Source organism: Salmo salar, chromosome ssa01 (genome assembly GCF_905237065.1).
Source record: "Salmo salar chromosome ssa01, Ssal_v3.1, whole genome shotgun sequence".
Classification (NCBI taxonomy): domain Eukaryota; kingdom Metazoa; phylum Chordata; class Actinopteri; order Salmoniformes; family Salmonidae; genus Salmo; species Salmo salar.
The window spans coordinates 11,072,635-11,091,511 of record NC_059442.1 but is presented as its reverse complement, the minus strand read 5'-3'; the positions used below and the strand labels follow the sequence as shown (position 1 = coordinate 11,091,511).

General features: G+C 40.9%; 1 protein-coding gene across 2 annotated transcripts in view; it reads left to right on the top strand.

Moving 5' to 3' along the window:
* LOC106613138 (calcipressin-3) overlaps nucleotides 1-13,776 on the top strand; it is a 92,924-nt gene extending 79,148 nt beyond the window's left edge. Inside the window, exons 4-5 of one of the 2 annotated variants that reach the window (XM_014215215.2) lie at nucleotides 3,653-3,824; nucleotides 9,088-13,776. In XM_014215215.2, the coding sequence (XP_014070690.1) occupies nucleotides 3,653-3,824; nucleotides 9,088-9,251 (336 nt within the window). In that variant the 3' untranslated portion in view covers nucleotides 9,252-13,776. The remainder of the gene's footprint in view (nucleotides 1-3,652; nucleotides 3,825-9,087) is intronic. The other variant, XM_045714232.1, reaches the window with a different exon arrangement.
* Nucleotides 13,777-18,877: the final 5,101 nt, after the last annotated feature.

The window sequence follows — 18,877 nt, the reverse complement described above, 5'->3', positions numbered from 1 at the left end:
CAGGCTGTAACACAACAGAATGTGGAATAGGTCAAGGGTTTGAATACTTTCTGAAGGCACCTGTGGTGCAGGTTGAATCAAAGCACTCGGGAGGACCATATTTGTGTGCAGACATTTGTCCTTTCTCTATTTCTCTACTGTACTCTCCCCATTGAGAATGTAGTGGTATTTCTCTACTGTACTCTCCCCATTGAGAATGTAGTGGTATTTCTCTACTGTAGTCTCCCCATTGAGAATGTAGTGGTATTTCTCTACTGTACTCTCCCCATTGAGAATGTAGTGGTATTTCTCTACTGTACTCTCCCATTGAGAATGTAGTGGTATTTCTCTACTGTACTCTCCCCATTGAGAATGTAGTGGTATTTCTCTACTGTACTCTCCCCATTGAGAATGTAGTGGTATTTCTCTACTGTACTCTCCCCATTGAGAATGTAGTGGTATTTCTCTACTGTACTCTCCCCATTGAGAATGTAGTGGTATTGCTCTACTGTACTCTCCCCATTGAGAATGTAGTGGTATTTCTCTACTGTACTCTCCCCATTGAGAATGTAGTGGTATTTCTCTACTGTACTCTCCCCATTGAGAATGTAGTGGTATTGCTCTACTGTACTCTCCCCATTGAGAATGTAGTGGTATTTCTCTACTGTAGTCTCCCCATTTGAGAATGTAGTGGTATTTCTCTACTGTACTCTCCCCATTGAGAATGTAGTGGTATTTCTCTACTGTACTTTCCCATTGAGAAGGTAGGGGCCTCTAAGCTAGACTTGACCTCATCCTCCTTCAGGTCCCTCAGTCAGACAGAACTTTGAGTCATTGCAGTGTATCTGTCTTTGTATGTGGTTCTACAGGGGTTGTGTATGTTTGTGTGGGGTTGTGCCTGAGTATTGTGTGTGTGTGTGTGTGTGTGTGTGTGTGTGTGTGTGTGTGTGTGTGTGTGTGTGTGTGTGTGTGTGTGTGTGTGTGTGTGTGTGTGTGTGTGTGTGTGTGGGGTTGTACCTGAGTATTGTGTGTGTGTGTGTTCCGTGTATTTCTGCATGCCTGTCTGTGTGTGTACTCAGCATGTGTGTGTTCTGAGTGTGTGTTCTGAGGTGTGGGTTCCATAAGGGACGAGCCAAGGTGTGTGTGTCTTGTATTAGATATAATCCAGTACATAGTGTTCAGTCCAGGGAGCCAATAGGAAGATCATTAATATATTATACTGATCCAATCCTCTCAGATCTACATAAAGAGCCTATAGTGGTAAGAGTCTGTAGTGGTAAGAGTCTGTAGTGGTAAGAGTCTGTAGTGGTAAGAGCCTATAGTGGTAAGAGTCTGTAGTGGTAATAGTCTGTAGTGGGAAGAGTATGTAGTGGTAAGAGTCTGTAGTGGTAAGAGTCTGTAGGGATAAGAGTCTGTAGTGGTAAGAGTCTGTAGTGGTAAGAGTCTGTAGTGGTAAGAGTCTGTAGTGGTAAGAGTCTGTAGGGATAAGGGCTTATATGGGTAATAGTCTATAGGGGTAAGGGTCTATAGGGGTAAGGGTCTATAGGGGTAAGGGTCTATAGGGGTAATAGTCTATAGGGGTAATAGTCTATACGGGTATGGGCCTATAGGGGTAAGAGTTTTTAAGGGTAAGGGTCTATAGGGGTAATAGTCTATAGGGGTAAGGGTCTATAGGGGTATGGACCTATAGGGGTAAGAGTCTATAGGGGTAAGGGTCTATATGGGTAATAGTCTATAGGGGTAAGGGTCTATAGGGATAAGGGTCTATGGGGTAAGGGTCTATAGGGATCAGAGTCTATAGGGGTAATAGTCTATAGGGATAAGAGTCTGTAGGGGTAAGGGTCTATAGGGATAAGGGTCTATAGGGGTAAGGGCCTATATGGGTAATAGTCTATAGGGGTAAGGGCCCAAAGGGATAAGAGTCTATAGGGGTAAGGGTCTATAGGGTAAGAGTTTAACGGTAAGGGTCTATAGGGGTAATAGTCTATAGGGGTAATAGTCTATAGGGGTAAGGGTCTATAGGGGTATGGACCTATAGGGGTAAGAGTCTATAGGGGTAAGGGCCTATAGGGGTAAGGGTCTATACGGGTAATAGTCTATAGGGGTATGGGTCTATAGGGGTATGGGTCTATAGGGGTATGGGTCTATAGGGGTAAGAGTCTATAGGGGTAAGGGTCTATATGGGTAAGGGCCAATAGGGGTAATAGTCTATAGGGGTAAGGGTCTATAGGGATAAGGGTCTATGGGGTAAGGGCCTATAGGGATCAGAGTCTATAGGGGTAATAGTCTATAGGGATAAGAGTCTGTAGGGGTAAGGGTCTATAGGGATAAGGGTCTATAGGGGTAAGGGCCTATAGGGGTAAGGGTCTATAGGGATAAGGGTCTATAGGGGTAAGGGCCTATAGGGTAAGAGTTTATAAGGGTAAGGGTCTATAGGGTAAGAGTTTATAAGGGTAAGGGTCTATAGGGTAAGAGTTTATAAGGGTAAGGGTCTATAGGGTAAGAGTTTATAAGGGTAAGGGTCTATAGGGGTAATAGTCTATAGGGGTATGGGTCTATAGGGGTAAGGGCCTATATGGGTAAGTGTCTATAGGGGTAATAATCTATAGGGATAAGGGTCTATAGGGGTAAGGGCCTATAGGGGTAAGAGTCTATAGGGGTAATCGTCTATAGGGATCAGAGTCTATAGGGGTAAGGGCCTATAGGGCTAAGAGTCTATAGGGGTAGTAGTCTATAGGGATAAGGGTCTATAGGGGTAAGGGCCTATATGGGTAATAGTCTATAGGGGTAAGTGTCTATAGGGGTAAGGGTCTATAGGTGTAAGGGCCTATAGGGGTAAGGGCCTATTGGGGTAAGAGTCTATAGGGGTAAGGGTCTATAGGGGTAAGGGTCTATAGGGGTAAGAGTCTATAGGGGTAATAGTCTATAGGGGTAAGGGCCTATAGGGGTAAGGGCCTATTGGGGTAAGAGTCTATAGGGGTAAGGGTCTATAGGGGTAAGGGTCTATAGGGGTAAGAGTCTATAGGGGTAATAGTCTATAGGGGTAAGGGCCTATAGGGGTAAGGGTCTATAGGGGTAAGGGTCTATAGGGGTAAGGGCCATAATGGGGTTAAGGTCTATAGGGGTAAGGGACTATAGGGGTAAGAGTCTATAGGGGTAAGAGTCTATAGGGGTAAGGGTCTATAGGGGTAAGGGTCTATAGGGGTAAGGGCCTATAGGGGTAAGAGTCTATAGGGGTAAGGGCCTATAGGGGTAAGAGTCTATAGGGGTAAGGGACTATAGGGGTAAGAGTCTATAGGGGTAAGGGTCTATAGGGGTAAGAGTCTATAGGGGTAAGGGTCTATAGGGGTAAGAGTCTATAGGGGTAAGGGCCTATAGGGGTAAGAGTCTATAGGGGTAAGGGACTATAGGGGTAAGAGTCTATAGGGGTAAGGGTCTATAGGGGTAAGGGTCTATAGGGGTAAGAGTTAGAGGTCGATTGGGAATGGAGACAAGTTCGTGTTCATTAAGCACCAAACAGTAAAAAAACTAAACAGGCAGGAACTACCTAGACTTGTTTCATTTTCAGTTGCTAAATGTTTTCAACATTTTCCATTCCAAATGAACATGACCCAGATTTTATCACTGACATCCATTCTGACATGTCCCACTCTCCTCTCCTCTCACCCTATAGGTTCAGAATTCTGGGGAGGATATAGACAAGTCGTACCTGGCTCCTCCTGCGCCCGTCAAACAGTTCCTCATCTCGCCCCCTGCCTCGCCGCCCGTGGGCTGGAGCCAGAGCGAAGACGCCACGCCTGTCATCAACTATGACCTGCTGTGTGCGGTGGCCAAGCTGGGCCCAGGTCAGTACATACATATACACACACATGCATACATATTGACAGTCTACACTCCCTACAAACTCATATAGCACGTATCTACTGGCACTGTTAGCTGAACTGAGCTCATCAGCTCCATGTGCTGTGCTATATTGTGAGAATCCTAGGATGACAGTAAGATCCCAGAAAGTGCACCAAGTAGCGTACACACATCCAATTTCTTTGTGCAGTATGCTGGACGGTTATCTAAGTATGAATGTGCATCAGAAAAAGAGATTCATCCTTACAATATTTACAATTTAGTAAATTAGTAGATGCTCTTATCCAGAGTGATTTACAGGAGCAATTAGGGTTAAGTGCCTTGCTCAAGGTCACATCAACAGATGTTTCACCTAGTCAGCTCTGGGATTCAAACCAGCGACCTTTCGGTTACTGGCCCAACACTCATGAGCGCTATTCTGTTTCTTTAATGGCTCTCTATTATGGCACCCATACTTCCTAATGCCATACTCTGAGACTGTCTGTCTGGCTAGGTAAAGGGCTAGCGTTGGCCATACTCTGTCCCTGTCTCTCTTGCTAGGTAAAGGGCTAGCGTTGGCAGTCAGGAGGTGGTCTTTGAGAAATGCCAGCCATATCAAACAGGGAGTGTTCTTTCTACTGGAGACAGGGCAGTAGGGTCACATGGTTCAAGAGGTCACCGAGTTCTCAGAATGCTTCATTGTTTCATTTGGAGTCTTGTCTGTGCGGCCCAATACTGTGTCCATTCTTCTGAAGTGTGCACTCATACACAACTCCCCAACAAATGTAAAAGCATTGAGCTAGAAGGAGTTTCCACCATGTTTCTTACTTCAGCCATATCCTTCCTCGTCTCCTCCCCTTTGAACTTCTCCTCCAATGGGTTTTGAGACAAGGAGAGAGGAGAATGGATGCAAGGAGTATGCTATTGAGATCCCTATGAAGGAAAGTGAACAAGTGCACACTTTGGAAGAATGTACAGATTATTATTGTATTTGTTTACAATGGTATAGACCCTGGTTATCTGTGGAAAGGAAACCCTCCTCACCAGTAATATGCGAACTTAACGGCAGACAGACGCTATAGTTAGTTACACCATTATATGATTTAGTAGGTTCAGGAGGCAAAGAGATTGTCTTGGCCACTCCCAGTCTGGGTTTTTGTCTGTGGTTGTCTGGAAATCCAGACATCTGAATATTGCAGCACTTTGAGTGCCTCTATTTGGTCTACCTACAAACCTGAACGGCTGTCAAAGAAGATGTCATTGAGCATTGCTTTGACTTGCCTTAATCTTTTATGCACCGCCCCCAGCCCCTCAGCATAATGCATTACAGGAAAAATCATGATTCCTACATTACATGATTTACCATGTTGCAGTGAAGACCCACCACCACAGTGCTGTTACTATGGTAACACCAGAAGGCATCAGGAAATAGGCCTTGGCTCTTGCTGGGGCTTCTTTAGCCTGCCTCCAAATCATATTAGTGCTTTGCTGCAGTGTGGCCCGCTGGCGCTCTCTGCTGGCCGCCTTTGGTAGTGACCTTCCCAAAACAAAACAGGGCCTTTTTCTGTCAGACGGCAGTGTGGGAAACCTCTTCTCATGTCTGGTTTCCATGGCAACTATGATGCAATCTGCATATGTATTTCAGGAGGTTGTGATGAGGGGCATTTGTGTTGCTGAACCCTGTAATTCTCCGGATCCAACAGCATCGACTACATCAAATCTTATCTATGATACCTCATTTTGATGTACTGATACTGCCTGTATTTTTTAGGAATCATATAACATTTAATCCATGCCATAACAGTAATTTATTTAAATATTAACAGGACATTACTGTTATGGCATGGATTAAATGTGTGTATGTATATATATATATATATATATATATATATATATATATATATATATATATATATATATATATATATACACACTACCATTCAAAAGTTGGAGGTCACTTAGAAATGTTTTTTTTTTAAAGAAAAGCTCTTTTTTTTTGTCCATTAAAATAACATCAAATTGATCAGAAATACAGAGAAGACCTTGTTAATGTTGTAAATGACTATTGTAGCTGGAAACGGCAGATTCTTTATGGAATATCTATATAGGTGTATAGAGGCCCATTATCAGCAACCATCACTCCTGTGTTCCAATGGCACGTTGTGTTAGCTAATCCAAGTTTATCATTTTAAAAGGCTAGTAAATCATTAGAAAACGCTTTTGCAATGATGTTAGCACAGCTGAAAACTGTTGTTCTGATTAAAGAAACAATAAAACTGGCCTTTATTAGACTAGTTGAGTATCTGGAGCATCAGCATTTGTAGGTTCGATTACAGGCTCAAAATGGCCAGAAACAAAGTACTTTCTTCTGAAACTCGTCAGTCTATTCTTGTTCAGAGAAATGAAGGGTACTCCATGTGAGAAATTGCCAGAAACTGAAGAGCTCGTACAATGCTGTGTACTACTCCCTCACATAACAGCGCAAACTGGCCCTAACCAGAATAGAAAGAGGAGTGGGAGTCCCCGGTGCACAACTGAGGAAGAGGACAAGTACATTAGATCGTCTAGTTTGAGAAACAGACGCCTCACAAGTCCTCAACTGGCAGCTTCATTAAATAGTATCTGCAAAACACCAGTCTCAACGTCAACAGTGAAGAGGCAACTCCGGGATGCTATGTAGATCTATGTATGCCTATGTAAATATTCCATTAAAAATCAGCCTTTTCCAGCTACAATGCTCATTTACAACATTAACAATGTCTACACTGTATTTCTGATCAATTTTATGTCATTTTAATGGACCAAAAAAATGTGCTTTTCTTTCAAAAACAAGGACATTTCTAAGTGACCTCAAACTTTTGAATGGTAGTATATAATATACAGTTGTTTGTTGGGAAGGGCCCGTAAGTAAGCATTTCCCTGTTCATCTACACCTGTTGTTTATGAAGCATGTGACAAATAAAATTAGATTTTTTTTATAAGTGTAGTTTAGTAGAATATATTATTAATATATACAGTTGAAGTCGGAAGTTTACATACACCTTAGCCAAATACATTTAAACGCAGTTCTTCACAATTCTTGACATTAAATCCTAGTAAAAATTCCCTGTTTTAGGTCAGTTAGGAACACCACTTTATTTTAAGAATGTGAAATGTCAGAATAATAGTAGAGAGAATGATTTATTTCAGCTTTTATTTCTTTCATCACATTCCCAGTGGGTCAGAAGTTTACATATACTCAATTAGTATTTGGTAGCATTGCCTTTAAATTGTTTAACTTGGGTCAAACGTTTTGGGTAGCCTTCCACAAGCTTCCCACAATAAGTTGGGGGAATTTTGGCCCATTCCTCCTGACAGAGCTGGTGTAACTGAGTCAGGTTTATATGCCTCCTTGCTCGCACACACTTTTTCAGTTCTGCCCACAAATCTTCGATAGGATTGAGGTCAGGGCTTTGTGATGAACACTCCAATACCTTGACTTTGTTGTCCTTAAGCCATTTTGCCACAACTTTGGAAGTATGCTTGGGGTCATTGTCCATTTGGAAGTCCCATTTGCGACCAAGCTTTAACTTACTGACTGATGTCTTGAGATGTTGCTTCAATATATCCACATAATTTTCCTTCCTCATGATGCCCCGTGCTTCACGGTTGCGATGGTGTTCTTCGGCTTGCAAGCCTCCGCCTTTTTCCTCCAAACATAAAGATGGTCATTATGGCCAAACAGTTCTATTTTTGTTTCATCAGACCAGAGGACATTTCTCCAAAAAGTACAATCTTTGTCCCCATGTGCAGTTGCAAACCGTAGTCTGTTTTTTTTATGGCGGTTTTGGAGCAGTGGCTTCTTCCTTGCTGAGCGGCCTTTCAGGTTATGCCGATATAGGACTTGTTTTACTGTGGATATAGATACTTTTGTACCTGTTTCCTCCAGCATCTTCACAAGGTCCTTTGCTGTTGTTCTGGGATTGATTTGCACTTTTCACACCAAAGTACGTTCATCTCTAGGAGACAGAACGTGTCTCCTTCATGAGCGGTAAGATGGCTACGTGGTCCCATGGTGTTTATACTTGCGTACTATTGTTTGAGCAGATGAACGTGGTACCTTCAGGCATTTAGAAATTGCTCCCATCGATGAACCAGACTTGTGGAGGTCTACAATTCTTTTCTGAGGTCTTGGCTGAGTTACTTTGATTTTCCCATGATGTCAAGCAAAGAGGCACTGAGTTTGAAGGTAGGCCTTGAAATACATCCACAGGTACACCTCCAATTGACTCAAATGATGTCAATTAGCCCATCAGAAGCTTCTAAAGCCATGACATCATGTTCTAGAATTTTCCAAGCTGTTTAAAGGCACAGTCAACTTAGTGTATGTAAACTTCTGACCCGCTGGAATTGTGATACAGTAAATAATAAGTGAAATAATCTGTCTGTAAACAATTGTTGGAAAAATGACTTGTGTCATGCACAAAGTAGATGTCCTAATCAACTTGCCAAAACTATAGTTTGTTAACAAGACATTTTTGGTATGGTTGAAAAACAAGTTTTAATGACTCCATCCTAAGTGTATGTAAACTTCAGACTTCAACTATATATACGTTAAATATATATATATATTTATATGTGTATTCTGTCTCCTCCCCTATTGAAGTAGTTTGGCACACGATAGCAACAAGAGCCACTGTGATCCTATCCTAGCCTGCAGTACATTTCATTAGGCTGCAGCCAGCCAGCCAGTGTTATTCCAGCTGATAACGTCAGCCATAGCAGGGGAGGTTCCCTCTTTCATCTAGTGCTAGGCTAGGCTAACACTCAGTTCCTAGTTCCAGAGGAGCCATGTTATACAAGCATTTTGCTACACCTGCAATAACATCTGCTAAATATGTGTATGCAACCAATCAAATGTGATTTCATTTGATTTTCTGATCCTCCGGCGTAGCGGTTAGTGTTGTTTATTATGTCTGTCAGGCTTATTTACAGGCTCCTCCTATAGGCTTGGGTCTGTTCCTGCAGTCTGTTCAATCTGCTTCAATTGTAAATCAGACTTTCATTGGCCATCTAATCAAGAGATTGAACCTGGAATGATGATGTAGGACTGTTGATGGATGTGTGGCATTTTAAAGGCAAATCAAGTCTGGTGTATTAAAGTCTTTCTCTCTCTTTTTCACGCTCTCTTCTCTTTCTCAACCCCTTTCTACCCCTTTTCTCTCTCTCTCTTTCTCTATCCTTCCCTGTCTCTCTCCTTGCATCCCTCCCTACCCTCTCCTTCTTTAGGGGAGAAGTATGAACTGCATGCGGGCACTGAGTCAACCCCCAGTGTTGTGGTGCATGTGTGCGACAGCGATGCAGAGGATGACAACGACGAAGCACGGCCCAAGCACAAACAGCAGATTGTCCAAACCCGGCGCCCCGACGGCCCGTCGCAAGTCCTCAACTAGGACGCCCGTTACGGACCCCACTCGTACGACCCCAACACACACACGCACCAAGCCCTGTCTTCTCTGTCTCTGCAGTCGCACAGCACAGCAAGACAACGCCCCTCATTTCAGTTCAACCCAAAACACACAAACAGCAGACAGTTGGTGGTGTTTGTGGAGGGAGCATGGCTATTGGATGGGATGAGGCGGCCTGGCCTGTAAGGACGATGGAGGATGGATGAGATTTACACACACTCATCACACTCAAAGGGAGGGAGGGGTGCCTAACTCTTGACCCCTGACCTCGGATCAGCCAGGGGCGGTAATGTAACACCTTGTCCTCCTAAAGCAGGCACCCTGTCATAGATTATACACTCAGCTCTCATCTGTAGTAGTTCCTCGCTAGTAGTACTTATTTCCTACCTGCTTACTGTCACTGGTTAGTTGTGTCGCGCAGTGGTCTTTCGGGGACATGCAATACCTCTAACGAGGTTTTTGAGTTTCTTTACTTTTTTTTATATAAATTTGTTCTTCTGATTGTTAGTCTGTCCTTCTTCTGCTATTTATGATATCAGCTGATTGGTTGTTTCTGCTAACACAGAATGAGGATTGTCTGTCTGGTATTCCTCTTCTTGTCTTCATGTATATATAAGAACATACTCCTACAGAGACTCAAATACTAAACTGTTGTATAAAGCAAAGGAACCTATGGAGGTCACACTACATAGCAACAGGTGGCCATGTGGTAACATCAAAGTTATGGTGGCGTTTGCATTTTATTTAAAAAAAAATTGGGGGTCTGCTTATGTCCTTTTAATCAGAGAGGTGTCTATTGAATTGTTGCTGAACTAGGTGTGCATTCTTCTTAACATGTATTTGATACCACAAACAATCGTTTTTTTGCATGCTTACTAACGTAGTCGGGAGCTGAGGCGTTTTATACTGGTCAAGATGACAGGGAAATGGAATGAAGCTTTTGACGACACGCATATCTCTATTTTTATAGTGTCAGGTGTGAGGGGAGAGGCTGGCTGAGTGAGTGAAAAGACAGAGTGAATGAGACCTTTACAGTGTGAGTAAAAGCCTAAGAGTTGGGCTTTAGGATAGAAGTAAAAGCTAAGAGTTGGGCTTTAGAGTAGAAGTAAAGGCTAAGACTAATTTCCTACAGGAGTGTTGACATTTTCGTTTAAAAAAAAAATAATTATTCCATCTTTCCGGTAATGTTTTGGGGTCTTGTTATGATATCAACACAGCTTCTTTCCGGTAATGTTTTGGGGTCTTGTTATGATATCAACACAGCTTCTTTCCGGTAATGTTTTGGGGTCTTGTTATGATATCAACACAGCTTCTTTCCGGTAATGTTTTGGGGTCTTGTTATGATATCAACACAGCTTCTTTCCGGTAATGTTTTGGGGTCTTGTTATGATACCAACACAGCTTCTTTCCGGTAATGTTTTGGGGTCTTGTTATGATATCAACACAGCTTCTTTCCGGTAATGTTTTGGGGTCTTGTTATGATATCAACACAGCTTCTTTCCGGTAATGTTTTGGGGTCTTGTTATGATATCAACACAGCTTCTTTCCGGTAATGTTTTGGGGTCTTGTTATGATATCAACACAGCTTCTTTCCGGTAATGTTTTGGGGTCTTGTTATGATATCAACACAGCTTCTTTCCGGTAATGTTTTGGGGTCTTGTTATGATATCAACACAGCTTCTTTCCGGTAATGTTTTGGGGTCTTGTTATGATATCAACACAGCTTTCTTCTTCTCAGACCTATATGGCTTGTTATACACTGAAAATCTCTTTATCTCTCAATCTCTGGAGCTATACTAAAGGAATGTGCTGACTTTCCTCTGTCAGCTCTTAAAAGTTTAAGACTGCTTCTTAGTTCTTGCTGTAAATAGCTCAATAGTCAGTAGGTGGAAATAGTCCATTAGGTTTTAATGATTGACATTAAGCGTTGCTGAGAAATTGAAAAAGCTTCATTAGCCACCCAGGCTCTGGAGATAGCAACCAAAGCCTTCATCTCACCTTGCAGTCACAGCACAAACCTTTGGAAACTCAAGAAACTAAAGAGAAAGTTACAAAACATTTTATTAAAAATGAGTTTTATTGTCACATGAAATGTGTTTTACAGGGTCAGCCATAGTAGTACAGCGCCCCGAGAGCAAATTACTCCAATTTGGAATACTGCTGCATTAACAGTTGTTACTTTGTTCACAACAAGTTCTTTCCAACTCCCAAATAAAATTAAGAATAAATTAATTAAGTGTCATTCATTTTAATCCTATCCTAAATATCTTAGGAGTAAATTTAAGAGTAACTTTTACCAGAATGATAGATGTTTCTCCTGACCATGCACTTTGAATAACAACAAGGATAAAATGTCAACTATAATGTCATGTGTCTGTTATTACAATGATTTGATGCCATAAAAGTCCCTCATGTTTTAGTTTTTTCACAAACATTCTCCATATAGTAAGTCTGTTGTATACAGACTATTCCATGTAGTCTGTTGTATACAGCATTTTCCATGTAAGACTCCTTGATTTCATTCCCAACCTGAAAAGGTGTTTTGAAACCAGTGGGTTTTTTTTTTACAAAATAAAAGCCCAACCGTTGAGGGGGAGTGTTCAGGTGGGCCTCGGCGGTTAACCTTATCTGTGTTAGACAGCATGAAAATGACAGATTTTTTTTTCTCATATTAGTAAACAAAAGATGGTCTGTCTGCATGTGAGCACTTTATTGTCAGCAGTCTTTTTTCTTCTCACTGTAAAGGCAGTGTTTTTTCTTCTCACTGTAAAGGCAGTGTTTTTTCTTCTCACTGTAAAGGCAGTCTTTTTTCTTCTCACTGTAAAGGCAGTGTTTTTTCTTCTCACTGTAAAGGCAGTGTTTTTTCTTCTCACTGTAAAGGCAGTGTTTTTTCTTCTCACTGAAAAGGCAGTCTTTTTTCTTCTCACTGTAAAGGCAGTGTTTTTTCTTCTCACTGTAAAGGCAGTCTTTTTTCTTCTCACTGTAAAGGCAGTCTTTTTTCTTCTCATTGTAAAGGCAGTGTTTTTTCTTCTCACTGTAAAGGCAGTGTTTTTTCTTCTCACTGTAAAGGCAGTCTTTTTTCTTCTCACTGTAAAGGCAGTGTTTTTTCTTCTCACTGTAAAGGCAGTGTTTTTTCTTCTCACTGAAAAGGCAGTCTTTTTTCTTCTCACTGTAAAGGCAGTGTTTTTTCTTCTCACTGTAAAGGCAGTGTTTTTTCTTCTCACTGTAAAGGCAGTGTTTTTCTTCTCACTGTAAAGGCAGTCTTTTTTCTTCTCACTGTAAAGGCAGTGTTTTTTCTTCTCACTGTAAAGGCAGTGTTTTTTCTTCTCACTGTAAAGGCAGTCTTTTTTCTTCTCACTGTAAAGGCAGTGTTTTTTCTTCTCACTGTAAAGGCAGTCTTTTTTCTTCTCACTGTAAAGGCAGTCTTTTTTCTTCTCACTGTAAAGGCAGTCTTTTTTCTTCTCACTGTAAAGGCAGTCTTTTTTCTTCTCATTGTAGAGGCAGTCTTTTTTCTTCTCATTGTAGAGGCAGTCTTGCTAGAGAGAATGTTCTATATTTATTTTGTTATTTTTTTAATCTTCTGTTTTTGAAGATGAACACCTGGGTAGCCTTCTCACTAGCAGAGCAGCGTGAGTTTAACACTCATCATCTCTCGCTACTGGGGGTTTGAAGGCTCGGAGGCCTTTGGATATATGTGCAGGAGTCTACTACTGAATAGGTGTGGTAGGAAGAACAAGAAAATGTGTCTTTTGAGATGATGGTTGGTTACAACCACAGAAAAAAATGTGTGTTTTTGTTAGTGTTTGTCCCTGGAACATAATTTCAAGTGTAAGCTTTGTCCTTTCAGAGGTGACTTTTAAAAACCAGGCAGCCAGCGAGTGTTGAAACACAATGCAATGGCACAGACACTTTCCAGTTGTGCTGACTGGCGATAATATTGCTGATTGATGACTAAGATAATGATTATGTTGACGAGGCTGGTCTGATGTTTTCTACTGACTGCTGTCGCTGAAACTGGGAGCATTTTGGGTCACAGGCGAAACGAGAAACTTTTATCGTGATTTTGTTGCCAACGCCAGTTCCAGTATGCAGCTAAAAAAAAATGTTGGCTTCTAATTTTATGTTGATGTAAAGATAAAAATAAATAAAAAGTTCTGAAATGCTCGATCAAATCAATTCTTATTGTGTCGTGTTAAAAATTGACTCAGTTTAAATGTTATTTTTTTGGAACGTCTACAAAACAAAACGGTCAATACCGTCCGCTACTGTTGTATACTGTTCTGTTGAAATCTGAATATTATGTCTAGTACTGTAGTTATCCAGAAAACGAAGTAGCAATCAAGCAATAATTTACAGTTATATACAGGTATCTGTATTTTATGTTGTGTACTAATTTCCAGAGTTGTTTTCTCTGACTGTTACAACAGTACTTGCTTATATTTGTGTGGTATGATTGTCATTCGTTTCACATGAGAAATACATAAACAACTATTCTTAAAGATGTTTGGAGTTTGTGTTTTTTAAGCTCCGGCATAATCCGTTTTTCCTTTTGCCCTGAATGTACTGTATCTTCAAATATACGACATATGCTATGCTACAGATGAAGTCGGAAGTTTACATACACTTAGGTTGGAGTCATTAAAACTAGTTTTTCAACCACTCCACAAATTTCTTGTTAACAAACTATAGTTTTGGCAAGTCGATTAGGACATCTACTTTGTGCATGACACAAGTCATTTTTCCAACAATTGTTTACAGACAGATTATTTCACTTATTATTTACTGTATCACAATTCCAGCGGGTCAGAAGTTTACATACACTAAGTTGACTGTGCCTTTAAACAGCTTGGAAAATTCTAGAACATGATGTCATGGCTTTAGAAGCTTCTGATAGGCTAATTGACATCATTTGAGTCAATTGGAGGTGTATCTGTGGATGTATTTCAAGGCCTACCTTCAAACTCAGTGCCTCTTTGCTTGACATCATGGGAAAATCCTAAGAAATCAGCCCAAATTGTAGACCCCCACAAGTCTGGTTCATACTTGAGAGTATTTTCCAAATGCCTGAAGGTATCACGTTCATCTGTACAAACAATAGTACGCCACTTTAAACACCATGGGACCACACAGCCGTCATACCGCTCAGGAAGGAGATGCGTTCTGTCTCCTAGAGATGAAAGTACTTTGGTGCGAAAAGTGCAAATCAATCCCAGAACAACAGCAAAGGACCTTGTGAAGACACTGGAGGAAACAGGTACAAAAGTATCTATATCCAACTGCACATGGGGACAAAGATCGTACTTTTTGGAGAAAAGTCCTCTAGTCTAATGAAACAAAAATAGAACTGTTTGCCCATAATGACCATCGTTATGTTTGGAGGAAAAAGGGGGAAGCTTGCAAGCCGAAGAACACCATCCCAACCGTGTGCGAGCAAGGAGGCATACAAACCAGACTCAGTTACACCAGCTCTGTCAGGAGGAATGGGCCAAAATTCACCCAACTTATTGTGGGAAGGCTACCCAAGCCATTTGACCCAAGTTAAACAATGTAAAGGCAATGCTACCAAATACTAATTGAGTGTATGTAAACTTCTGACCCACTGGGAATGTAATGAAAGAAATAAAAGCTGAAATAAATCATTCTCTCTACTATTATTCTGACATTTCACATTCTTAAAATAAAGTGGTGATCCTAACTGACCTAAAACAGGGAATTTTTACTAGGATTAAATGTCAGGAATTGTGATAAACTGAGTTTAAATGTATTTGGCTAAGGTGTATGTAAACTTCCGACTTCGACTGTATATACTGTATTCTAGTCAAGGCTCATCCTATATAACTACTGCTGTACACACCTTTTCTATTCATATGCTGTCCATTCTGTCTATGCACACCATTATATACAGTATATTATGTATGTATATTTATTTTACGGATTTCTTTCTTTTTACTTTTGGATTATGGGCACATTGTTTTCTATTGTTTTCTGGATATTATTACGGCACTGTTGAAGCTAGAAACCTGCGATAACATCTGCAAATCTTTGTACGACTTTATTTTATTTGACATTTCGGCCTTCGAGAAGGTGGATGTTTCCATATGTTTTTGTAAAAATGTTCCCAGCCATTACAAGTCAAATGCCTTCAATCTAGCTTCTGAAGGCCTAGCTAATGGCTGAAACCACAAAAGAAAAATCCTGATTTGGATATTTTTTTCTCTTCAGTGTTAACCCTTTACTTTCCAACACAACCTGAAGAAATTACATCAGAATATAATTGAAAAATAATTATATAATTAGAAACCCTGTCAAATGTTATTGAAAAGATTAAACTGAATTTAAATTGAAATTAATATTTTAAAACTACAACAATTATTTTATAAATTCTTAGGCCTTTTTTTGAAGGTTGCAGAAGGCCCTCACGGTTCCTCATTGTTGGAATTGTACATTGACCATGCATTCTTTCAGTACAGTCAAATTCTAATAGGGACGGTTTCTCAGGCACAGATTGAGCCTATATGCTTTTTTAATGGAGATTCTCTTTGATCTTACTTTTTAGTCCAGGAGTAGGTTTACTGTCATCTGTTTCTGAGAAACGGGCCCATAGTGTTTTGGAGTAAGAGCTAAATCCTTCAATGAACACTAGGCCCACTAGGTCCATAAAATAGGACAAATATTTATTTATTTATTGCAGGTCCCTGTCATATCACACCTCGTCTGTCTGCCTTGACCGTGTTGAGAAGAAGCTGTTAATGCCATGAAGAGATAAAGGCAGAGGAAGGAGGCTAATGTCAACATTTTAATCTACGGTGGGAGAAGTGCACAAAAGTTGACTTGCTATTGTAAAGCCGCTTTGACTCACCTTTGACTGTACTGAAGTAGCAGATTTTTGTTTGTGTAGAATATATGGAATCTATCATAGGAAACATGATACGTATTGTGAGAGATACTTAGTTCTGTATGTAGGGGCTGAACTAGCAATCGAAAGAGCCATATAGTGGTGTGATATCTCAATGGCAACAAAGCAAAAATTAATACTGACATATATTAAAGAATATGACATAACCAATCTCTGCAGAGTAGCATGGTGTTCATTTTCAATGATTAATCGTTAATGAATTTCAAGCTATTAATCAGTAAGAAATCAACAATCCAAAGTCACTGCATCACCCACCGACTGTTTGTATTGGAGTGAGATCAACACAAAAGGGATGCCATTTTGAAAGATGCATTCATCCTTCTCCTGCATCTGTGTGAAATCTGATTTAGATTTTTAGAAGTGGCTTATCTAATAATCGTTATGTTAACAACAAAAAAATTCTGCAGGGGAACTTTTCAAGCAAACAGGCAAACAGAGTTTAGCCTATTTGGAGAAGTTTAATGACTCAGTTAGACTTTCTCACAAAAGAGGTAAAGTAAGTAACTAGGTTTGGAGTTCTAGAGGACCACCACCTAGCCTCGCACAGGTAAATATACCTGGTCAAAAATACTGTTTGAAGTCATTTAAAATACTTAATCTGTGCTTGATTGCGCTTGCCTGGCTCAATGGACCAATATAATAATCCCAAACGGCAAACCCCGCCCATCTGGCACTCCAGGAAGACTAGAGCAAACGCTCAATGTATTTGAAAGATTTTGAATAATATTTGAACCCAGGTGTGCAGGTAACATGAGGCTAACAGCTAGGAGAAAGAACCACTGCTGCCTGTCTTGGGATCTGGTCAGAAGAGAGGAAAGAAGATAAGTGAAAAGAGAATTCCTCACAGAGAGAGAAAGCATATTTCCAATTCAGCGAGACACTTGTTGGCCAAGCCTTTCATTGAGGCTGTTTGTCTTGGTAATAGAATATCCCCCTTGGGGTGTGGGGAGTGGCTTTCTGAAAGAGAAAAGTCATCCCATTACATATATGTTCTGTTATAGACCAATCCAATGACCTGTGTACAAAATATATTGTACGTGAGGAGGGTATTACATAAAATGAAATGGGAAATACCCTATAGCTAGAGAGACATAACATTCATTATTTAGTTATGGATCTTTTAGATGGGGATCTTTTAGTTACAGACCTTTTATTTGGGGACCTTATAGTTACGGACCTTTTACTGACGGACCTTTAGTTGGTGACCTTTTGGTAATGGACCTTTTAGTTATGGACCTTTCAGTTGGTGACTTTTTAGTGATGAACTTTTTAGTTGGGGACCTTTCAGTTGGTGACTTTTTAGTGATGAACTTTTTAGTTGGGGACCTTTTAGTTGGGGACTTTTTAGTGATGAACTTTTTAGTTGGGGACCTTTTAGTTGGGGACCTTTCAGTTACGGACCTTTTAGTTACAGACCTTTTAGTTACGGATCTTTTAGTTAAGGACCTTTTAGTTACGGACCTTTTAGTTGGGGACTTTTTAGTGATGGACTTTTTAGTTGCAGACCTTTTATTTGGGGACCTTTTAGTTGGGGATCTTTTAAATGAGGAACTTTTAGTGACGGGACCTTTTAGTGACGGACCTTTTAATGACGGGACCTTTTAGTGGCGGACCTTTTAGTGACAGAACTTTTAGTTGGGGACCTTTTAGTGGCGGACCTTTTAGTTGGGGACCTTTTAGTGGCGGACCTTTTAGTGACAGAACTTTTAGTTGGGGACCTTTTAGTGACGGACGTCTTTAGTGACGGACCTTTAAGTAACGGACCTTTTAGTTATGGACCTTTCAGTTGGGGACATTTTAGTGACGGACATTTAATTTACGGACCTTTAGTTATGGACATTTTAGTTGGGGATCCGGGTTCAGGTCAGCGGGGTCATCTGGGGTTCTGGGCTTCCCCCTGTGGAAGACGGGCCTCGTTGGAGCAGAGATGTAAGGGAGAGGTTACTAGCACGTTCACCCGCCTCTTGCTCAAAGTCTGCTACCACTCAGAGGATGCCAACAGCCTGGGTAAGCAGAGTAAAAGGAGTAAAAGGAGTAACATCTTCTTTTACATAGTCTTCTTCTGGCTCTGCTACTTGCTTACAGTGGGAGGCGTAGTACCAGGTGTCTCCCTATGCACATTACCGCTGTTGGGGTGGTGAGGGCGATCTGGGTTTTAAAGGTTCTTTACCTCTTTGGTGCCTCTTGACCACTACGCAATCTCCAGGCTGGAGATCGGGATGGGGACGGTCATCAAGGGGAGTTTGGGCAGCAGAGACCTGTGAGTGAACAGCTGGAATACAGTTGGTCAGAGCTATACAGTACTTCATCATAGTGTCATCCAACAGCTGCAGATCTGGGACTGCAGCTGGTGGTGACGCGGGGGTCCTCAAGGGAGGGCCATCAGTACCTCATGTGGACTGAGGCTTGTTTTCCGGACTGAGGTGAAACATATTGAAAACATGGCTATGGGTAGCACATCCACCCAGGTAAGTCCTGTTTGAGCACATATTTTTTTTACGTTTTATTTTTCAGAACACCATTGTAGCGTTCTACAAGTCCAGAACTTTCCAGGTGAAACGGTACATGCAAATTTCTCTTAACTTGCATCACGTCACACAATTCTTTCAATATCTTCCGGATGAAATGTGTCCCCCTATCTTTATCATAACTTTGTGGTATGCCGAATCGTGGAACAATATCACATAACAGGCAT